Raw genomic sequence first — 23,632 nt, 5'->3', positions numbered from 1 at the left:
CAGTCACATTAGATATGATGCCAGGGCTGACCTGGCCTCCTGACATCCTTTTCTCATTAGCTAGTTTAAGACTGGGCTGTCGCCTGTAATAGATGCCAGCACAGTCAAAGTGAATGGAGCGGGCAGGCACAGGTGGTGATGTCACTCACCTGCACCTGCTTGGCCAATCCTTTCTGATGTGATTGACAAAGAGGAGCCGCAAGAAAACGGAGGCTAGATGAGAACAATTGTTTTTTTTTAAACACACAATATTTTTTTTACTAAGCTTCCGGGGTTTTAGAATGATTGTAAAGTAAGGGGACTGTACAGTTGCTTTAATCATATAGAAATATTAGGGGCAATCACAGTATAGTGTTGGGGCGATTAATGTGCAAAAATTGTAATATCGAGTAAAAGTTCACAATCATTGGTCAGTTTAAACACGTGCAGCGATTGCACGATCAGCGAGAAATTACTCATTTACCGTTAATCGAATGTTTTATGATGACCTGAAATGTATTGCTTGTCGGTGGTTGATATCCTCATGTAAACAGACATCGGCTAGTCATTAGAAGACAAGATAGGAGGAGTGTGATTGTTTACCAGAAAGCCAATGTTATTTCATTAATTAAATTAATGAAAAACGATACAATTATTGTTACATATTAATGCATGTCTTTCGAATGTTGATGACTCGCTAGATTGACGATTGGCACTGGTTTCTGCAAATTTAACTTCATGTGAACAAAAAAGGTTCACTGTGCCTGTCCCACCTGCACCAACGGGGAATGGAATTGACCCCCCCCCCCCGCCCGCCACACGTTGGACACATGTGGTCGAGAGCTACCTTTTCTTTAGAAATATACTTAATTGATTTAGTGTTAAAAATTAGATTCCAATAAAACTTACAAAACATAAAGAAATTAAATGTAATGACATCCTGAGTATAAAGAGCTATGAAAGCCTCAATTTATATTAATGTGAGAGAATTAATTGTTTCGAAGCAGATTATAACAAAAGGACTACTGAAATAATGGCTGCGCTTTTATAAAGCGGAAAAGGCTTAATAATCAGTCAGGTTAAAACTGTGTGACGGCAAAAGGTTAATTAGTCTAAAAATAGTTATGTTAATACGTGTAATGTTAATGGAACTGAATCTTTATGCTGCTTTAATACATTTTCAGACATTCAAAGTAAAAAAATTACAAAAATATGTTTACAGATTTCAAGAATACACTATGGGGAAGATTTACAAACCTAAATGCACCTGAACTCGAGCTAAATTTGCACCAAAAAACTGGTGTGCATGCCTTGTGACAGATTTATTATGTGTTTTACACATTTTTGCGCCTTACTACACAGTTTTAAAAAGTATTTAGAAAAGGGTTGAGGCGTAATATGTGGTAAGGAAGAGAAAACATGTCTAGAAAGATGTCCCGAATTTATCAAACAGCCTGCTTTACTGTGATAAGTTTGGCTCATCTTCTGCCTGCCCAGTCTAGTTTAAGCTGTCTAGGTTCAAGACAGTAATAATAAATCTGCCACGAATACTATAAAAATAATGTGCTCCCATTGCAAACTCTGTCATTCTGAATTCATGCATTAGATAGGACTAAATTCAGCACAAAGGGGTATTTGCCTGATCCCAGATCTGTAGGGTTGGCACTTGTATTTATGGCACAGCCGCTAACTCGGTGCACATACACATGGAAGAAAAAATGCCATTGTTAAGGAGACTGTTAAAAGAGGTGGGATGCTCTTTTAATTTGGCTATGGGACCCTCTCTCCTTAATGTTTACCACTGTATTTATATATAGGAATAAAGAAAATAAACCAAGGGCAACCAGATATCGAATATAATTTTATATATAGAGATAAATAAAATCTGATTGGCTGCTGTGAACAATAGTTGAACAAATTTTCAAACATGGACTTTTCCCTGTCTTTTCTTTTTGTTAATGTGATGGCTCACGCTAAAATTGTATAAGAAAAAAGTAGAGAGTAAGGCCCCATGCACACGACCGTAAAATTGGCCGTAATTACGTTCCGTAATTACAGACCCATTCATTTCTATGGCCGATGGACACCTTCCCGTATATTTATGGGAAGGTGTCCGTAACGTAGAAACTTTTTGAGAAAAATAGTCCTATTTTTGTATTTTATGGACCCATACTTTATAATATAGGTCTTAATTACGGGCACGGTCGTGTGCATTGGGCCTAAGTTCAACTGTAAGACCTCAAAGCTCTGTGAGTGACAGAGGGTCAAATTGCCATCTTCAGACTTGGTGCGAGTAGTAAAAAAATATTACCTGGCAAGCCCAATGAAGAATAAGGAGATAGGGGAAATGGAAAAAGGAGATCATATAATATGTCCACTCAATTTCCCCATTAATAACCTATGATGGAATGAGATATAGCATTGTTATGCACTACAAATATATAGCAAATATGTAAGGGTCTAGAAAAGTTATTTTATGGCTATTTAACCTCTTGTTTGACATGATCAGTAAAAACTGAATGTAGTCTTGCAAAGTGGCAAGAGGGAAGATGGAGCAGCTAGTGCTTTTTATTTTCCGGCAACTAGGCTTCTGTCTGCTGCCAGCCGGTCTACTGAAATCCAAATGGAAGATTAACGTCTGCGCCAATGGCACACTACAAGTTATTTTACATGATAATGCTACATACCTTCTCCAACCATTGAAACACCAACAGACATTCCAAGAAATTTGCTTTTGGTCCATACATAAGTATTTACGCACATCATCTTCTCTTTGCATTCACAGTAAAAACAAGATACAGGTGGGTGATGAGATACTTGCTCGGCCACAAAACGCACTTTGTAAGATTCGTTTTCAGATTCCTGGACTGTGTTCGTTTCTTTGGCTTGTACACAGGCACAGTGAGTTCTACAAGGCTTCACTTTATTCTTGGGAACATCCCAACTGCAGTGAAAAGTTTCACCTATAATTGGGTTATAAGGTTTCTTGGCAACGGCTCCTTTACGACCTTCATGGAAGGCTGTCAAGTAATACTCCACAAAACTGATCATTCGTTCCTCGGGGGTCGTCCCAGCTGCAATGGACAAAAACAGATCTGGATGTGCCATGAAGTTTGCATACATCTCCAGCAGGGATCTTTTCTCCAAAATAAAGGTTGGAAGTACTACCTGTTATGGGTGCAGAAAAAATAAGGAGCTTTGGTAATGACACATAATAGCATTATTATTGTAATGTTAGCAAAACATCACATCTCAAATCCCTGAAAATTGCATGCTTTCTAAACAATCTGGAGCGTTTTATTATGATATATACACTGTAAAAGTAATATTAACAAAAAGAATATCATATTGTGAATTGCTAATACTGCATTAACTTAGTAGTCAGAACAATAATTCATTTTAAAGTTTACATTGCCCATGAATACATGTGGCTACAGAAGGTTGGCTTTGGAGTCACAAGATATAACTAGGACACCACCTATGCACAGTTGTAAACCTCGATTTGCTACCCAATGGACAAATGCTTATCTCATTTCTTTAGTATAAAGTTATACATCGATGTGCATATACCAATGATCAATTTTTCACCCCGCTGGATAGCACTAGTTTGGTTCTTGCATGCAGGTCCGTATTTACAGCTAAAGCTGCCCTAGGCACTGAGACTGAGGCCTGTCTACTGATGGAGGTCATCTATCAATGCAATTACACTAGTTTTGCGTCGTACTTGTAAAAAATGAAATGATGTTGTCCATGTATAGTACAGGATGTAGCAGTCATGGCAATTATATGTTATATTTTGTTAAATTTAAAGCCATAAAATATATTTTAATTAAAAAATTGTTATTTTATTTTGCCGTAACATATAATGAGTAGAAATTACAATTCTTTTTCTCCACCTATAAAATAAAATATGATCGATTATTATGCATTTCGGCACAGACCAGCCCCAATAGAAACCTCTACATGATTAATTTATCGAAAAAGTTATCTGTGTAGTAACGTATTTGTTGTCCACAATTTTACATTACATTGGTACATGTACGGAGCTCCATGTAATGTAACAATGCACAATCTCTGCATTTCTATACAGACCAGCTCAAATAGAAACCAGGACACGGTATAACCACAGGTTGATCTGTGTAGAATTGAATGCGCTTGTTTTCCAACATTTTACATTACATAGAGCTCAGCACATGGAATATTTTCTATAGCCCCTATAGAAATTGGTAACAACTAAACTGGTATATCACATATCATTATTCTGTGTGACTACATCATACTAAGGCCTGAAGCTCTCATATAATCAGTATGCAGCTAGCTGCGGGTTCTTCTACCAAGTCTCTATGGGGGAAACTGCTGAATGAAGGGGTCAGGTTCTAATGGCTAATGTAAAAGGGGGACCAAGGAAAGGAGTCAGTTTAGGGAATGTTATAGGCCTGTCTAAAGAGATGTGTTTTTAGTGCACGATGTAAACTGTGGATGTTGGGAATTAATCTGATTGTCTGGGGTCATGCATTCCAGAGGACTGGTGCAGCACGAGAAAAAACTTTGGTGATGAAAGTGGGAGGTTCAGATTATGGAGCATGTTAATCTAAGGTTGTTGGCAGAATGTAAAGCACGGGTAGGGTCGTAGAAATGATGAGGGAGGAGATGTAAAGATGTGCAGAACTGTGGAGAGCTTTGTGGGTAAGAGTAATACGTTTAAATTTTATTATGAAGGGAATGGGCAACCAGTGCAGTGACTGGCATAGGTTAAAGGAATTGGTGTAGTGGTTAGTCCGAAAGATTAATCTGGCTGCTGCACTAAAGGGGTTTTTCAGGGACACAAAATTTTTCGGGGCGAGCAGCGCACAAGAACTGATGAATAGCATGAACACGAACAAAATGGAGCTGGCATTAAGGCGTAAGAAAATAATTGAACGGGGCGGGCATTGAGGAGGCTGTGGACCAATAGGATGCCTCAAACTCGGGTATACATCAGAAGTCCCGGGTTTGAAGCATCCTATTGGTCCACAGCCTCCTCAATGCCCGTGCCGTTCATTCTCTGCTTATGCTTCAATGCCGGCACCATTGTCTTCACGAGCATGCTATTCTTCAATGCTCATAGGCTCCCCGCCCGGAAAATGTTTTCGGGGCAAGCAGCGCACGAACACTGCAAAGAATATTATGCCGGCATTGAAGAATAAGCAAAGAATGAACGAGGCGGGCATTGAGGAGGCTGTGGACCAATAGAATTCCTCAAACCCGGGACTTCTGATATCTACCCTGGTTTGAGGCATCCTATTGGTCCACAGCCTCATCAACACCCGTGCCATTTATTCTTTGCTTATGATTCAATGACGGCACCATTGTGTTTTTTTGGGGTGAGCGGCGCACAAACACTGAGGAATCGCATGAACGCGAAGAAAATTGTGCCGGCATTGAAGTATAAGCAAAAAATGAACGGGGCAAGCATTGAAGACACTGTGGGCCAATAGGATGCCTCAAACCCGGGTCTTCTGACGTATACCCGGGATTGAGGCATCCTATTGGTCCACAGCCTCCTCAATGCCCGCGCCGTTCATTGTTTGTTTATGTATCAATGCCAGACCTGTGTCGATACTCAGTGAGGTATCAACACAGGTCTGTCTGCATAATAATGCTTGTGCACGAGCGTGTGTCAAAGCAAAAAAACATTAGGATGAAAAGTAGAACTTCCGGCTGGCCAGTGGTAGGGTGAATAAGAACAAATGCATTCCGATTTTTGACAGAATGCATATTAGGAAGTTTATTTAATTTTGACATAGAATATTAGTAAACAAATTTTGTATCCCTGGAAAACCCCTTTAAGGATAGCTTGGAGAGCAGAGAGTTTAGTGAGGGGGAAGACTGATTAGTAATGAGTTACAGTAGAGGAAAGATAATTAGAGTGACAGAGTTTTGGCTGTTTCCAGAGTAAAAAAAGGGCAGGCTCTGGAGATGTTTTTGAGGTGAAGTTGACAGTAGCGTGAAAGAATAAATATGTGGAATAAAGGAAAGATCTAAATCGAAAATAACCCCAAGACAGCAGACGTGCTGCCTAAGAGTTATGGTAGTACCACACACTGAGATGGAGACATCATGTTGGTTGTCCCCCTGTGTGCACAGACCTTGTACAGCGGCACATGAAGCACATGCAATGAAGCATGCCATGGTTTTGTTTTTTGCGGATTTTCCCGAAATCCATAAGAAAATAAACCTGTGTGTGCTCAGTACAATATGGATCCTTAAAGTGTAGCTAAATGTTCGACAAACTTTTGACATGTCATAGTGACATGTCAGAAGTTTGTATTGGTGGGGGTCCGAGCACTGAGACCCCCCACCAATCGCTAGAACGAAGCAGCTGAAGCGTTCGTGTGAGCGCTCAGCTGCTTAGTTTCTGTTCGGCTTTTTCCAGAAATAAATGTATCGGAGTACGGGCTCATAGACTTTCTATTGAGTCCATACACCGATACATTTATATCTGGAAAAAGCCGAACTGACACGAAGCAGCTGAGCGCTCACACGAACACTTCAGCTGCTTCGTTCTAGCGATTGGTGGGGGTCTCCGTTCTCTGACCCCCGCCAATACAAACTTTTGACATGTCACTATGACATGTCAGAAGTTTGTTGAACGTTTAACTACACTTTAATATGGAGATACATGAGGCCCTAGGAAAATACTCATAAAGAAACTTACTATCATGTAATAAAATACATGTATCGGTGATGTTTTTGGAATTACTGCATTTAATTAAGGATCCACATTTATGTCCTTCCTATAATTTTGAGTCCTCCATATCACTGCGTCATTTCTACAATTCAGATAAGTTTTATTTTTGTTTTTTTTGTGAATCCTGCGAACAGGATCTACATAGTTTGTAGTCTCCATACATAGGGATTAGTGGGCTTCCATGGATTAGTGGAATAGCCTCCGAGGTACATAGACTTCGTCTCACTCAATTTTTCCTTGTAGGGACACTTAAAGGTTCACCAAAAAAATATACAAAACATGAATGACCTAAAGCAGTATTCCCCAAACTGTGACTCTTAGACCTGCATGTGGCTTCCCTAAAAACTATTGTGCCCTAGTGGGAACATGGATGTCAGTGTAATTCCCAAGTGCGGCACTAGAGAAAAAACTTACACCACTAGCAGTTAACACTACTGTAAATGTTATAAGATCTGGTTATATCTTTAATATAAGTTTTGCCTTTCTAATATGCAATGTAGCTCAACACAACCTGTCAGATTCTAAAGTAGCTCGAAAGTGGAAAAAAAGAGTTGGGGACCACATACCTAAGGTAAAAGCAATTACACACATAACAAATGTGTTCATGCCAGTTCTCCATATTAGTAGAATCCATATATGTGTCCAAAGGACTGGAAACCATGTAGAATATGTTTTGAGAATAGTGACCGTTTTCCACATGTATGGACACTTTTGAATCGCCTTAAATATTATATTCAAGTCCAATCAAAAAGATTAATTTTGTTTATCCTCATCTATTCGTACGTAGATTCGCTTTTGTAGTTGAGATCATTGTTTTGCTATATAATGCGGTTATGCTTTAACTTTCGCTTGAGTAACAGAAGCTGCTTTAACCCTTTATTGACCAGCCTATTTTAAACCTTAAAAAGGAATGTGTCGCTAGAAATGTATTTTTTTTTTAGTTAAACAGTTAGTGTATAAATGATTACGCATTGTTCTAATTTTTTTAATTTTTCACAAGTCAGGAAATATTATAAATTAGATTTTTTAAATGTTTCCATCGTCGCATTCCATTTTTGCATTGACATAGCTGTATAAGGTCTTGTTTTCTGCAGGACAAGTTGTATTTTTTAATAGCACCATTTTGGTGGACATATAATTTATTGATCAACTTTTCTTAACTTTTTTTTTGGGGGGGGGGGGACAGACATTTTGCCACTCTTTTGTGCGTCCTAAATCTAAGCATCTAAATCCATCTGGTATAAATAACACAATAACTTAATTCAGCGGGTTGTTACGAATGAAACGATAACAAATTTGTATAGATTTTGTATGTTTTACTACTTTTACACAGTAATATCACTTTATTTTCAAAATTATTTGTTTTTGTGTCTCCATATTTTCCGCCGATGCAGTTGTATAAGGGCTTTTTTTTTTTTTGTGGGACGACTTGTAGTTTTTATTGCTACCATTTTGGAGTAGATGTAACTTTTTGATCACTTATCAAATTTTTTTAAAGCAGGATTCACAGAAAACAGCAATTTTTCCATTGTTTTTTTATTTAATTTTTTTACGGCGTTCACCGTGCGGGTTAAATAATGTAATAGCTTTATAGTTGGGGTCGTTACGGACGCGGTGACACCAATAAAGAAGTTTGTAAGGGGAAAAAGTGGGTTTTTCAATTATTTTTTTCATTAACTTTTATTCAACTTTTTTTTCACTTTTTTACTAGTCCCACTAGGGGACTTTAATATGCGATCATCCGATCGCTTTTATAATACACTGCAATACTTTTGTATTGCAGTGTATTACTGCCTGTCCGTTTAAAACGTCTCTACAGGCATTTACTACAGGCAGACCTGGGAGCCTTTATTAGGCCCCCGGCTGCCATAGAAGACACAGAAACTCGGCGATCTTATCGTGTCGGTGAGATCCCCCCCTCTCTCCAAAATAACTCCGATGCGGCGCTCGCTATTGAGCGCTGCATCTGAGAGGTTTAATGGGTGAGATCGATACTGATATCGATCTCACTCATTTGAGCAGGGATGCCCCCAGCCCTCAGCTACCTCGGCTCCCTGCTCTGTTTATTTATTCTGATGCAGCGCCGTGAAAAGGTGTATGCATAAGAATAAAGCCTATTAGTGGCGGCCATGAAAAGGCGTATTGGCGGTCACTAACGGGTTAAAGTGAATCTCCACATTTTATCACCATGTCATTTTTAGGTCCAAAATTCTGCGCCGATTCTTTTTTTAATATATTTTTATTGTTGTCATAGTTCCATTTTTCTGGTACACAGCTCCAAATGTGTGGCCTGCGGCTATCACTAGTGGAAGCCTAGGAGCTTACTGCATACGGTTTATACATTGAGCTCAATAATAAAACCGCAAGCACCTAAGCTCCCCTAGTCGTGGCTGTAGGTAGCCTACATTTTTTCATGAAACTCTACAGCTATGAAGGGGATTTTAAGATCTGAATCAGAAAAACAGTGAAATGTGATTTAAAAAAAAAAAAGTCAATAAAACAGAATTTTAGATAGATTTCAATAAAAAAAAATTCAGTTTAGAGAATTTTTGGGGACAATATTAGAAAGGTCAGACACCACTTTGATACAGCTCAAGTCCCTTATTAGAATGTCACTGACAAATTGCTATGTATGTGATCTCTTTCTCTCTCTATATATATATATATATATATATATATATATATATATATATATATATATATATATATAATCTTGTAGAAACAATTGTAGAACCAATTTAAGACACATGTTATACAACTACATGGCTAAAAGACAGTGCCATCCATAATGCAAGAAATACTCCAGGGGAAAACGGCCTCAGTCAATAAACTACAAAGACCAACAAATCTGTAGTACACTGCAAAATAGAAAAGAACGTTGTTATGTTACAAAAAAGAACATTATTCTGAAATTCTACTTGTAGTCAAACACATCCTTTTTGAGGCTGCTTTAGCTGAAGGCCATTCAGCTATCACAGAGATTATTATATTATTTATTTTTATATTGTAACTCCTATGTGCCTATGGTTTTAATGCTTTCCTGAATATACTAGGGTATTACTTAAATAGTCAGCCATTATCTAATATCTTGGCTTATTTTATTTTTCTAGTGTTTTACTGCCAATCTGAGAGGTTGTTTTACGGAAGCCCATAGTCTGTACCGTTCGCATATTACAGATTTCCGAAAATGACAGCACGTCCTCTATGGCTGGATATTCAGAGGAAGCACAGCCTCATTCTACGTTGCTTCACTTCTGCTGCGAACAGGAGACATTTCCGTTCAGAACATCATAATACAGAATTAACAACTAGTCACTTGTTTTCCCTAACATATATATAAAAAAAAAAGTTTGTTAAATCTCAGTGCTTGAGTTGTTCAAAATTATACTTACATTTCTGCAGATAATACTGTGCTTCTGTTTCTAGAAAAGTTAGGCTATGTATACATGGCATATGTTAAGGCTAAAAAATACAAGGCTGGTTTTAAGAGAAGAAATCCAGGCGTTTCTCTAGCTGATTTTAAAGCATTTTTTATTTTTGCAAGAGTTTTTTAGCTGTATTTTCAAAGTGTTTTTTGAAGTGCCAACGGGAAATTGCGAAAATAAGCTTTTAAAACGCTTCAGGAAGTGACTTTTTTTCAAAGCGTATTTTAACGAGTCGTTTTTTTATTTAGCAGTGTAACAATATGCCTTGTATGAACTATACAGCGTATTTCCCATTGAAATCATTAGGAAGCTGTTTGCAATCATATTTCAAGGGTATTTTTAGAGCGTACTACGATGGTTTTGCACTCTAAATTAAGACCAAACATATGCTGTATACCATAGACATATACACAAATATAGGTGTGGAGGATATCACTGGTTATGGCAAAATCTGATTATTTATGCAGTCTACGAAAGCATGTTAACCCTTTCACGCACCAGGATGTGCCGGTACGTCCTGGTGCGGGGGGGGGGGTAAAGTATGGAGCGGGCTCACGTGAGGAGCATCTGAGCCGTTAGAAAGAGTCAGCGGCCTCTGACAGCCCTCCACCTGCGATGCCATCGTAGGGTGCTGATGGTTGTCATGGCTGTCCGGGGGCCCAATGAGGACCCCCAGGTCTGCCTTCTCTCTGCCTCTGTTAAGCAAGGTCTCTAGCAAGGCTTAACAGAAGCCTGTAATAATGACAATGCACTGCAATAATTAGTGTATTGTTATAGGCCTGTCTGAAAAGATGTGTTTTTAAAGCACGCTGTAAACTGTGGATGTTGGGAATTAAGCGGATTGTCTGGAGTAGCGCATTCCAAAGTACTGGTGTAGCACGAGAAAAATCTTGGAGACGGGCGAAGTAGGTTCGGATTATGGAGGATGTTAATATAAGGTCGTTGGCAGAACGTAAAGCGCGTGTAGGGTGGTAGACAGAGATGAGGGAGGAGATTAAGGAGGTGCAGCACTGTGGAGAGATTTGTGGGTGAGAGCAATAAATTTAAATTTTATTCTGAAGAGATTGGGCAACCAGTGCAGTGACTGGAACAGGGTAGAGGCGTTAGTGTAGCGGTTGTTAAGAATGATGAGCCTGGCTGCTGAATTAAGGATAGATTGGAGAGTGGAGGGTTTAGTGAGGGGATGACCGATTAGTAGTGAGTTACAGTAGTCAAGACGAGAGAGAATCAGAGCGACAATGAGAGTTTTGGCTGTTTCCAGAGTAAGAAAAGGGCGGATTCTGTAGATGTTTTTGAGGTGGAAAAAAATAAAAAAAAAGAACACAGGCGCTCATCTAAGGTAATAATGTTTAGATGGAATTTATAATAAGGAAATGTGATTGTGGTAAGAGATCATTAGTGAACAGAAAGGGGTGGTCACAGTACTCACTCTCTGTGTTTGTGCAGGATGGTCGGCACAATTCGATTCTTAAACATGGGGGGCCAATAGGCTCCATGCGGCAACAGTAGGCAGGCCTCTTGGAGTGGACACCAGTAGCTGGTTTGGCACCAGAACACCCGGCGAAAGTAAAGTCCAATGGATTCCAAATAGAAAAAAAATCACTCCTTCTTGTGGCGCTCCTGTGTGTCTTGTGGCTTGTGCCACAAAGGTAATTAATAGGTAGTTGAGTAAAATAAATTATTTATTTCTCTAAAACAATGTGTATAATTACAACAAACAGTAAAATAACTGTTATAAAAGCGATGCGTTTCAACCTAGTACCTAGGTCTTCCTCAGGCTTGAGATCTCTCTGGCACAAGCCAAAAGCAACACAGGAGCGCTACATGAAGGAGTGATTTTTTTCTGCTTGGATTCCATTGGACTTTGAGGAGAAGTTGACAGGAGAGTAAAAGAGATTGAATGCGCGAAGCAAAGGAAAGATCGGAGTCAAAAATAACCCCAAGACAGCGGATGTGCTGCCTAAGAATTATGGCAGTGCCACACACACGGATGGAGACATCATGTTGCTTGTCCCCTGTGTGTACGGACCCTGTACAGCGGCACATGAAGCACATGTAATGAAGCACGCCATGGTTTTGTTTTTGCTTATTTTCCTGAAATACATAAGAAAATAAACCTGTGTGTGCTCTGAACAATATGGATCCTTAATATGGAAGAACATGAGGCCCTAGGGAAATACTCATAAAGAAACTTAGTATCATGTAACAACTTGCCAACTGCATCTCAGCCCCATTCAAATGAGTTGCACTACCGGTTCAGTGGCTGGACGGCCATAGTGTTGTGCGGGGAAAAATTGAGACATATATCACAGTGGCACTTGTCGTTTTAGCAATTTCTGGGTGTCCCCGTGGTCATACCCCCACCATTTAGCAAGTGATGGCATAGCCTAGCCTACTCGAATCTGTTATGTTTTCAGGAGGACTTTTTATGGATTTCATTATAAAAAAAACAGTAAGCCGTGATTGAAACTTTTTTTTTTTTTTTTTTTGCAGAAACAGAAAACAAAATCTACTTTATATAATCACAGAAGAGAAGTAATTGCTGGGGAACTTCTGCATTACTGAAATACGTTTATTATTAATCCTGTGGCAGATTAACATTCACATGGCATACCCTGATATCTGCTTAAATGTTACACATTAAATTTAATCCTCTGGATTTAATGACACACTATGTGAAATAAACTGTTGCAGATTTATTTATTTTTCCGTAGTATTTGATAAATGTTGTGAGAGAAACACAAATAGGGCTAGGCGATTAATCAAATTAATTTAAATAATTCGACATTTCAATATGCCACGATTTTGATCCTTTCAAAATTGTAAAATTGAGTTAGGCTCTGCCCCAGTGGCGGATTATCATATGGGCGATTCGGGCGGCCGCCCGGGGCCCGAGGCTCCCAGGGGGCCCATGGCAGCCCGAACCGCACATCTTCCAAACATATTCAGCGCGCTAGCGCTGCTAACTTCCGAAGATGAGGAGGGGAGGAGCAGGGAATTGGCCGGGAAAGGGGTAGGACACGCCTCCCTGACAAGTGCGCCATTGAGTAACAGAACAGCGACGGACGGCTGTTCTGTTACTCCAAAGCTGCAAGAGAAGAGAAGAGCCGGGCGGTCACCGGCGCTGAGGTTAGTTATCCTCCTACCCAACTGGTTCCCGACCGCTGGCTGTATTTTTACGGCCAGCGGTCAGGGATGGGTCCTTAAAACCCGAGCCATAGACTTTCTACGGCTCGGGTTTTAACTTGCTGCCCGCGAGATCGGGCAGCTGAATGTCGGGTCTCCGGCTGTCAGTGACTGCCGGGGACCCTGAGGAGAGGATAGAAGCAGCTTTCGCTGCTTCTGTCTTCTCCGATGTCTTCTTACACAGCGTTCAATGAACGCTGTGTATAGGAATAGAGACAGCAGCAGCGGCGCTGTCTCTATTCCTCCCGGTGATCATGTGACTGGTCACATGATAGCCGGGTGCCGTTAGTGACAGACTGTTGCTGGGTCTAACTAGACCCAGCACAGCCCTATTAGTGACAATCGTCACTATGAGAGGGCTGATTTCCCCTGTAACTGGGGCTGCTGTGCAGCCCCAGTTACAGTGGAAAAACCTGGTGTAAAATAAAGAAAAAATATATATAAAGTTCCCCAAAGGTCTTCTTTGACCTTTGGGGGACAGACCATAGTAATAAAAAAATAGTAAAGTAAAGTGCAAAAAAAAAGAAATAATAAATACACATAAAATACCCACCCCAAAATAAAAACGTTCCCCCCCCCCCGCCAAACATTGTTGTAACGCTAGCGCTGACCCAATTACCCTAATATAGACATGTAATATATTAAAATTTACGGTAAACAATGACGATTACAAATAAAAGGTCTATTTTAGGGTAAAACTGTTATTACCAAAAAAAATAGCTGAAACGTAAAAAAGCTTATTTTTTTACTATTATTTTCAAACTTTATGAATAAAAATTCTAAAATAGCAATTGTCTACGGAAAAAACGTCGTAAAAATCACGTCGTTTTTTGTTTTTTTTTATAAAAATGTGTGTTTGGTGCAACTTGTAATTCCGTTTTATTAAAAAATATTTTCACTTTTTGAGATACAGCTGCTTTGTATCCTGGATCCGTCAGGTCAGCAGGACTGACGGGATCAGTGAAACGGGCCCTGCGCTAAATTTTAATCTTAGATGTGATAGATTTGAAGTGGATCCTGCGTGTCACTGACCCTGTCAGTCCTGCTGACCTGACGGATACAGGATACAAAGCAGCTGTATCTCAAAAAGTAAAAATCTTTTTTAATAAAATCAATCAATCACACACATACTTATATATATATATATATATATATATATATATATATAATTATAATATAAAGTTTTTAAATGTGTACATAACCTTGTGGCACTATATACAAGGGGGAGCGCTGTGTGCCACTATATACAAGGGGGAGCGCTGTGTGCCACTATATACAAGGGGGAGCGCTGTGTGCCACTATATACAAGGGGGAGCGCTGTGTGCCACTATATACAAGGGGGACCGCTGTGTGCCACTATATACAAGGGGGAGCGCTGTGTGCCACTATATACAAGGGGGAGCGCTGTGTGCCACTATATACAAGGGGGAGCGCTGTGTGCCACTATATACAAGGGGGACCGCTGTGTGCCACTATATACAAGGGGGACCGCTGTGTGCCACTATATACAAGGGGGAGCGCTGTGTGCCACTATATACAAGGGGGAGCGCTGTGTGCCACTATATACAAGGGGGAGCGCTGTGTGCCACTATATACAAGGGGGAGCGCTGTGTGCCACTATATACAAGGGGGAGCGCTGTGTGCCACTATATACAAGGGGGACCGCTGTGTGCCACTATATACAAGGGGGGGGGCTGTGTAGTGCTATCCACAGTGGTATGTGTGTGGCGCTCTTTATAGGGGGGGCTTTTTGGTGCTATTTACAAGGGGGAGGGCTGTGTGGCGCTCTCTACAGGGGGGCTGTTTGGCACTATCTATAGGGGGCTGTGTGTAACGCTCTCTATGGGGGGGGATGTGTGATATATAGAGGGGGCTGTGTATGGCGATATCTATGGGGGTGTGTAATATCTACAGGGGCTGTGTGTATGTGGTGTTTTACAGTGTGTGGTATTATTATATTCAGGCGCAGTGTTTGGTGCTATTATATTTAGGGGTACAGTATGTGGCACCATGATAACTTTATTTTCGTTTATAGGTGTGGAAATGTTGGAAAAGTGAGGAGACGTCTGAGTGGCAAATTCTGCAGAAATGAGTCATGGCCGGGAGAAGTCGTCATGAGCGCTGGACCGGATGGAGAAGAAAAGAGGAAAAAAACTACTAGAATCTGAGACGTCGTCACCTGTGAGTCACTAGATTTATAGAGAATCTGTCACCTCTCCTGACATTTTTATTATAGGAATCCTTGTATTTCACAAAAAGTCTTTCTGCAGTCCAGGACTGATAGACAATTCCCCTTGTCAGGAGGTTGTGTCCCTGCACAGTGTGATACTGTCAGTATGTAGGGACACCGCGCTGTGACAAGGGAAATCGTAACACTGTTAATGCTTGCCCAAAAAGGTAGTGTTAAAAATAGTTACGGCGCGGCAGGGCGGCGGTGAGGAAGGGGGGCCCAAGTTTGGGTAACAGCCCAGGGCCCATGGTCTACTTAATCCGCCACTGCTCTGCCCCCAACAGCAGCGGCTTCTCAACTGCTGCCAATCAATGACTTAAGGATGTGACTGTCTGAAGCAAGGGTAAGCAGAGGCAGCAGGGGTGCAGTAATACTGGCTGTTCCTAGGTTTACACAGTATACAAAGTGCAGGGAAGCTGGAATTAAAGGCCAGTAGTATTATTCATCACCGATAATGAGCGGCTGCGTGTGACGAATAATACTATTGCACCTCGGCTCCAGATCTCTGGCACTCTATATAAGGTATAAACCTAGGAAAAGTCAGTATTACTGCACAGCGCTCTGCAATAGGATGGTGAGTATTCTAGCTAAAACATTTAGAAATTGTGCAGATGTATATCAGCAGAAAGAATAATGAATATTATATTTTTAATTTACAAGGAAATACAAAATACTAAATAAGATTTCTTTAAAAAACTAAAATGGAAATATTGCACAGATTAGAATAAGCTACAATTCGCTGCTAATCAGCTTATTATGTGGTGAGAAACGAAAACAATATATTCAATTATCTACCTACAACTTTCCCGAATCCCTTCATTTATTATTTTTTTGTATTAAAAGCATAATCATTACATTTCCCTGTTGGGCTACACTGCAGCATATTGTATATAACCATTTGTAAATTGCTAGTGGAGCAATTAAATTTGGCCTGGCGCTAGAATAACAGTTGCCATGGTAACCATCTACCTGCTTAGTTGCTCGATGTGAACAATAATTCCAACCACCATGTGTGTGCTTCAATACAGTAGTTCAAGGCAGGTAAATAAGTGTGAGAACAGAAAAGCTTTCTTAAACTTACAGTATCATACAGTAATCACTTACAGTATGAACACTTCAACCTTATATCCAGCCAAGGAATTTATTCATGGTCGTCCATTCGGCTCATATTACAGACTCCAGGTAGACAACCCATGGATCCAGATCTACTGGTAGATCTTTGAAAGGTCCTGAGTAGATCCCCGATACCTTCGTTCAACAACGAGGACACTTCAGTCAACAAGTTTTGGACTAAAGCAGCGTAATTGTTATTACCATAGTCCATAGAAAACCTATGTTTTTGTTCGTTACCATACGGGTTGACACATTCTTACCTCTTCTACTCAAATGAATTGGGCTCTATTAGCACTGTGTATGTACCAAATGCAGCCATAGGGCCCCAATATTCAAAGGATGCCAAAAGAGTGTCCTTTTGCCATCCATTGGTGTACTTGTCAGTATACCTTTTTTTTAGCTGTATGGAATAGATTAGTCAACTATGTTAGTCCATACAGAGGATTCCAGTAAATAAAAATAAATACTGTGCAGTACATGTTTTTTACAATGGAAGCCTATGGGCGATGTATGCCACTCTATGCCTATACAGTCGCATGCTGCGGAGGCTTACGTAGGAGCTATATGTCGAGAAATCCTCCCGATATACAGTTACGATGTTCGCTGCGAATGCAGCGTGAATAAAGCCTTAATTTTTCTGGAAAAATATAGTGTTTTTCTTTTGCTTGCTTTGAAAAAACATATGCAGACCTACAACATGATTGGAACGTGTAGGTTTGTAAAAAAATCTAAATCGCCTTTTAAAAAAAAGCATCCGGTATAAGTACAGTTTATGGCCTAAACAGGGTCACTTCTTTTCTCTGTAGAAAAATACATTTATATCATTCTTGATGGTAAGAGCCTTCAGTATTATTACAGTAGATCTCTACCTCACCAAGGTAGCCTACCCGTTATAGACACGTGTCCTGCTGTATGGTGCCTCCGTGAAACACTGCTTTCGTAATTCGGCAGACGATGGAGAATATCAGTATTTATTTTTTACTCAAGGATTCTGTATGAGTCAGTAAAAACAAAAAATGTCATTCCTCCATATAAAATCCCAAAGACACATGGAGGTAAAGTCAGATCCTATAGCGGGCTAGGAGTGTCGTATTACACATCCATAATACAGCAGTGTGCATGAGGCTTTAGCTAAAAATAATTGAAAGTTGAATAACTGAAATGTCACAACACCAGAATGATCCTCAGCTATAAGGCCCCATGCACACGAACGTGCATTTGCGGCCGCAATTCCCCCGAAAATCCACGGGAGAATTGCAGCCCCATTCATTTCTATGGGGCCATGCACATGACCGTAGTTTTTACGGTCCGTGCATGGCCCGGGAGCCCGCACCGCAGAAAGAACGGACCTGTCTTATTACGGCCGTCTTCTGCGGTCCGGGCTCATTGAAAATAATGGCCGCGGCCATGTGCATGTCCCGCGATTTGCGGGCGGCTCGAGGCTGAGAGTCCGCAGCCGGCCGACCCGAAAATCACAGCCGTGCACATGGCTACGGTCGTGGGCTTGAGGCCTAAATCTGGAGAGTGTAGCTAAAATTGGCAGTTCATTCCATGTGAGAGTCAGGGTTGGGCCTAATTGGTAAAATTTGACTGGATGAAGATAAATTCAACAATTCTTTTAAATAATTTATCTATACTGTAGTGATAATGGGAGATTTTAATTATCCCGATATTAATTGGTGTCATGGTTTGGCTTCAACTGCAAAGGGGAGAAATTTCCTCAACCTGTTGCAGAAAAATTTTATGGGCCAGTTTGTGGAAGACCGGACTAGAGGTGAAGCTCTGTGGGATCTGATCATTTCTAATAATGCAGAACTTGTTGGGAATGTCAATGTTCATGAAAACCTCGGTAACAGTGATCATAATATAGTTACATTTTACCTATACTGTAAAAAAAAAAAAAAAAAAAACAGGCTGGGAGGGCAAAGACCCTTAATTTTAAGAAGGCCAACTTCCCCAGGATGAGGGCTGCAATTCAGGGTATAGACTGGGAGAAACTAATGTCAAATAATGGTGCTAATGATAAATGGGGAGTTGGTTACAGGGGATCGAGAGATGGCAGAGTTACTAAATGGGTTCTTTAGCTCTGTATATACAACAAAGAAAGAAGAAAGAGCAGCTGATATAGCCGGTGCCAGTGCTGTTAATATATTAGTTCATATACTGAATTGGATGAATGTAGATATGGTCCAAGCTAAATTAAATAAAATAAATGTACACAAGGCCCCGGGACCAGATGGGTTAAAAACTAGAGTTCTTAGGCTATGTTCACACGGAGTATTTTGGGGGAGGAATATCTGCCTCAAAGCTCCAAACGGAATTTTGAGGCAGATATTCCTCCCCCAAAATACTCCGTGTGAATAGCAATTATCGCGCCGTTTTTCGCCCGCGGCCATTGAGCGCCGCGGGCATAAAACACGCTTTCTCCTGCCTCCCATTGAAGTCAATGGGAGGTCGGAGGCGGAAGCGCCCGAAGATAGGGCATGTCGCTTCTTTTTCCCGCGAGGCAGTTTTACTGCTCGCGGGAAAAAGACGCCGACGCCTCCCATTGAAATCAATGGGAGGCGTTCTCGGGCCGTTTCTGCCGAGTTTTGCGACGCGGTTTCCGCGTCAAAAAACTCGGCAAAAGACCCCGTGTGAACATAGCCTTAAAGAGCTTAGGTCAGTTATTTCTGTCCCCCTTTTCATAATATTTAGAGATTTTCTAGTGACTGGTATAGTGCCAAGTTACTGGCGCAGGGCAAATGCCCATTTTCAAAAAGGGCTCTAGGTCTTCCCCGGGTAATTATAGACCTGTAAGCTTAACATCCATTGTGGGGAAATAGTTTGAGGGGCTATTGAGGGACTATATACAGGGTTATGTGACAAAAAATAGTATTATAAGTGACAGCCAGCACGGTTTTACTAAGGACAGAAGTTGTCAAACCAACCTGATTTGTTTTTTTGAAGAGGTGAGAAGAAGCCTAGACAGAGGGGCCGCTGTGGATATAGTATTTTTGGACTTTGCAAAGGCATTTGACACTATCCCTCATAGACGTCTAATGGGTAAATTAAGAACTATGGGTTTAGAAAGTATAGTTTGTAATTGGATTGAGAATTGGCTCAAGGAAAGTATCCAGAGAGTTGTGGTCAATGATTCCTACTCTGAATGGTCCCCGGTTATAAGTGGTGTACCCCAGGGTTCAGTGCTGGGACCACTATTATCCAACTTATTTATTAATGATATAGAGGATGGGATTAATAGCACTGTTTCTATTTTTGCAGATGACACCAAGCTATGTAGTATTGTTCAGTCTATAGAAGAAGTTCATAAATTGCAAGCTGATTTGGACACACTAAGTGTTTGGGCATCCACTTGGCAAATGAGGTTTAATGTAGATAAATGTAACGTTATGCATCTGGGTACCAACTATCTGCATGCCTCATATGTCCTAGGGGGAGCTACACTGGGGGAGTAACTTGTTGAGAAGGATCTGGGTGTACTTGTAGATCATAGACTAAATAACAGCATGCAATGTCAATGAGCTGCTTCTAAGGCCAGCACGATATGGTCATGTATTAAAAGAGGCAATGACTCACGGGACAGGGATATAATATTACCGCTTTACAAAGCATTACCGAGGCCTCATCTGGAAAATGCAGTTCAGTTATGGGCTCCAGTTCATAGAAAGCATGCCCTGGAGTTGGAAAAAATACAAAAAGAAGAGCAACAAAGCTAATAAGGGGCATGGAGAATGCAAGTTATGAGGAAAGATTAAAAGAATTAAACCTATTTAGCCTTGAAAAAAAGACGACTAAAGGGGGGAAATGATTAACTTATATAAATATATGAATGGCACATACAAAAAATATGGTGAAAGCCTGTTCCATGTAAAACCCACCCAAAAAACAAGGGGGCACTCCCACCGACTGAAGAAAAAAAGGTTCAATCTGCAGAGGCGACAAGCCTTCTTTACTGTGAATCTATGGAATTGTCTACCGCAGGAGCTGGTCACAGCAGGGACAGTTGATGGCTTTAAAAAAGGCTTAGATCATTTCCTAGAACAAAAAAGTATTAGCTCCTATGTCAATGTGTAGAAATGTTTCAATTCCCTTTACCCATCCCTTGGTTGAACTTGATGGACATGTGTCTTCTTTCAACCGTACTAACTATGTAACAATATATGTAATGGAGTCTTGCAGATAGGCTATTACATTTCTTGCAATAGTGGTTATGATGATTGCCATACCCTTACCTTTAGGCTATGTTCACAAAGAGTTTTTTGCAGGCGGAATTTCTGAGGCGTTTTTCGCCCGCGGCCATTGAGCGCCGCGCGCATAAAACGCCGCAAAATACACTTTCTCTGCCTCCCATTGATGTCAATGGGAGGTCAGAGGTGTAAACGCCCGAAGATAGGGCATGTCCCTTCCTTCTCCCGCGAGGCGGTTTTACCGCTTGCAGGAGAAAACCGCCCCCGCCTCCCATTGAAATCAATGGGAGGCATTTTAGGGCCGATTTTGACGAGTTTTGCGGTGCGGTTTCCGCGTCAAAAAACTCAGTGTGAACATAGGCTTAATCTTTCTTCAGGCGAAATATTATTTAGACAGTTAAAACAGTCAAAGAGCAACTCCTAAGGAGGTATCTGGCAGTTACTTATCTCCATCCATTTAGAGAATTAAAGTATATTTTTGCTCTAGCCCTCACTCTTTGAGGCTAGGTTTTTTAGGCATCATGTATCCAGAACTCAAAATGTATTCCTAACAAGAACAAACCTTCAGGAGAGCTAAAAACTGGAATCTCGATGACTATAGGGAAATTCTAAATCCTAACTAAAGTCCCAAACTTATTGATTTTTTTTGTATCTATGGATGTTTAAATTCTAGGTATCAAGGACACATTTTTTTTTTTTTTTAAAAACCCCTTCTAAAATGCTGTCTAGAGACCCCCAAGAACTTAAATTAGCAGAACTGAAGTTTCTTTTTAAAAAATTTTAGAGGCCTTAAACCAATAGTACGCCTCAATATATTTTAAAGATTTTTTGGGGGCTGCATAATGATCTCTTTGAGATATAGTTTTGCTACTTCTGTGGGTGGATAGAAGGTAGAAGTAGAATTCTATTTACTGATATTATTTTCGTAATGTATTCTAATGATAGATGCATTAAGAAATGTCACACTTCCTGAGCTATAGAGATATGGGTTATCAGTTGTCATTGTCCATAACAGTCAAAAACAAAATCAGGTTAGTTAAATCTTCTTCCCATTTTCAGTTGCTATGATTGACAATATTTCATATAAGAGCTTGTTAATCCTGTTACTAGGGAAATAATACTATCTAATTACTCAGTTTTAGTTGAAGAGGGAAATCTAACTGTAGAATGGAAGCAATAAAGCAGAATCCTCATTGCGTACCTTGGTAAGATCCATTCCAAGCTTGAGCTGTGAGATAAGGTGGAGGATTACACTGCGCTGATCATCCATGACGCCTAAATCTTTTTCCTCATAATCTTCTGTGTCCGTCAGCTCATCTTCAGCCTCAGGAGGACCAGCCTACAAAAATAAAGAAAAAGCACACTGCTCTATTATCTTTTACAAATTTCAGAAATTTATTTTTCTGTCTAGTGCTTTTGTAAATTCAGTCGTATTTACCATCTCACAATCCCATGCACGCAAAAATAAAAAACAAGATGAAAGAATTAAAGAGAACCATTCACCTGCCCATACATGTGCAGCTGAGTGCAGCATGTAATGGGCAAAGCTGTACAAACCCTGGAGCACTTTACATTTTTTTACTATCTTCCTACGTTATTCAGATATCGGTGCCGTTATATTTGGCGTCTGATATTTAAATAACCCCCTGAACTGTCAATGGGGCGAGTAATTGGCAAGGGGGCATTTTAACTTTGCTGTGACACTGTCCAATCAGCTACGGACACACACACACACACATATATATATATATATATATATATATATATATATATACACATACACACACACACACACACACACACACACACACACACACACACACACACACACACACACACACACTGCAGTAGATTTACTAAGACTGGCGTATCATATGCCAGTCTTAATGAAGAATTAGATGAAGTAAGATGCGACACATTTATTAAGAGGCGAACGCCTCTTTATAAATGTGTTGCATCTTCCAGCTGGCCGTGCTCCACAATTGTGGTGCCAGGATCTTGGAGTTGCACCATCCTTTCCACCACAGCTGCAGCATGCTGAGGGGGTGTGGGGAACTGGATGGGAGAAGAGAAGTAGTGAATTGAGCATAGTTGTTTTTTTTTAGTTGTCCAATGGGGATGGGAAAGTGGAGGAGAGGGGAAGGGGGAAGTCTGATCGGGAGAGGGGGGCAAAGTACAGGGCCCGGCATGGGCCTCTAAGTTTTTGGTGCAGAAGTTGTAAAACCAACCGGATTTGTTTTTATGAAGAGGATATGGTGTTTTTGGACTTTGCAAAGGCATTTCACACTTTCCCTCATAGACGCCTAATGGGTAAATTAAGGTCTATAGGTTTAAAAAGTATAGTTTGGAATTGGATTGAAAATTGGCCCAAGGACCGTATCCAGAGAGTTGTGGTCAATGATTCCTACTCTGATTGGTCCTCGGTTATAAGTGGTGTACCCTAAGGTTCAGTGCTGGGGCCGCTATTATTCTATTTATTTATTAATGACAGAGGATGGGATCAATAGCACTATTTCTATGTTTACAGATGACACCAAGCTATGTAATATAGTTCAGTCTATGCTCAAAAATGATCGTTTTTCAAAATAAAAACCACTGTTATCTACATTACAGCGCCGATCAGATTATGTAGGAGATAGGGAATTTATAATCTGGTGACAGAGCCTCTTTAGGCCCTGTTCACACGGAGTTTTTTGACACGTTTTTTGACGCGGAAAACGCGTCGGAAAACGCGCCAAAAACGACCCAAAATGACTCCCATTGATTTCAATGGGAGACG

At 40.5% G+C, this 23,632-nt stretch overlaps 1 protein-coding gene across 3 annotated transcripts in view; it reads right to left on the bottom strand.

The window, feature by feature from the left end:
• OSBPL10 (oxysterol binding protein like 10) overlaps positions 1–23,632 on the bottom strand; it is a 362,776-nt gene that overhangs the window by 47,724 nt on the left and 291,420 nt on the right. For all 3 annotated transcript variants that reach the window (XM_075827172.1, XM_075827173.1, XM_075827174.1), the window contains 2 exons: positions 22,055–22,192; positions 2,667–3,147 (listed from right to left, as the gene is read on the bottom strand). In XM_075827172.1, the coding sequence (XP_075683287.1) occupies positions 2,667–3,147; positions 22,055–22,192 (619 nt within the window). The remainder of the gene's footprint in view (positions 1–2,666; positions 3,148–22,054; positions 22,193–23,632) is intronic.

Source organism: Rhinoderma darwinii, chromosome 5, assembly GCF_050947455.1.
Source record: "Rhinoderma darwinii isolate aRhiDar2 chromosome 5, aRhiDar2.hap1, whole genome shotgun sequence".
NCBI classification, from domain to species: Eukaryota; Metazoa; Chordata; class Amphibia; order Anura; family Rhinodermatidae; genus Rhinoderma; species Rhinoderma darwinii.
Note: the sequence above shows the minus strand (reverse complement) of the source record. Positions and strands in the feature narration are given on the sequence as shown.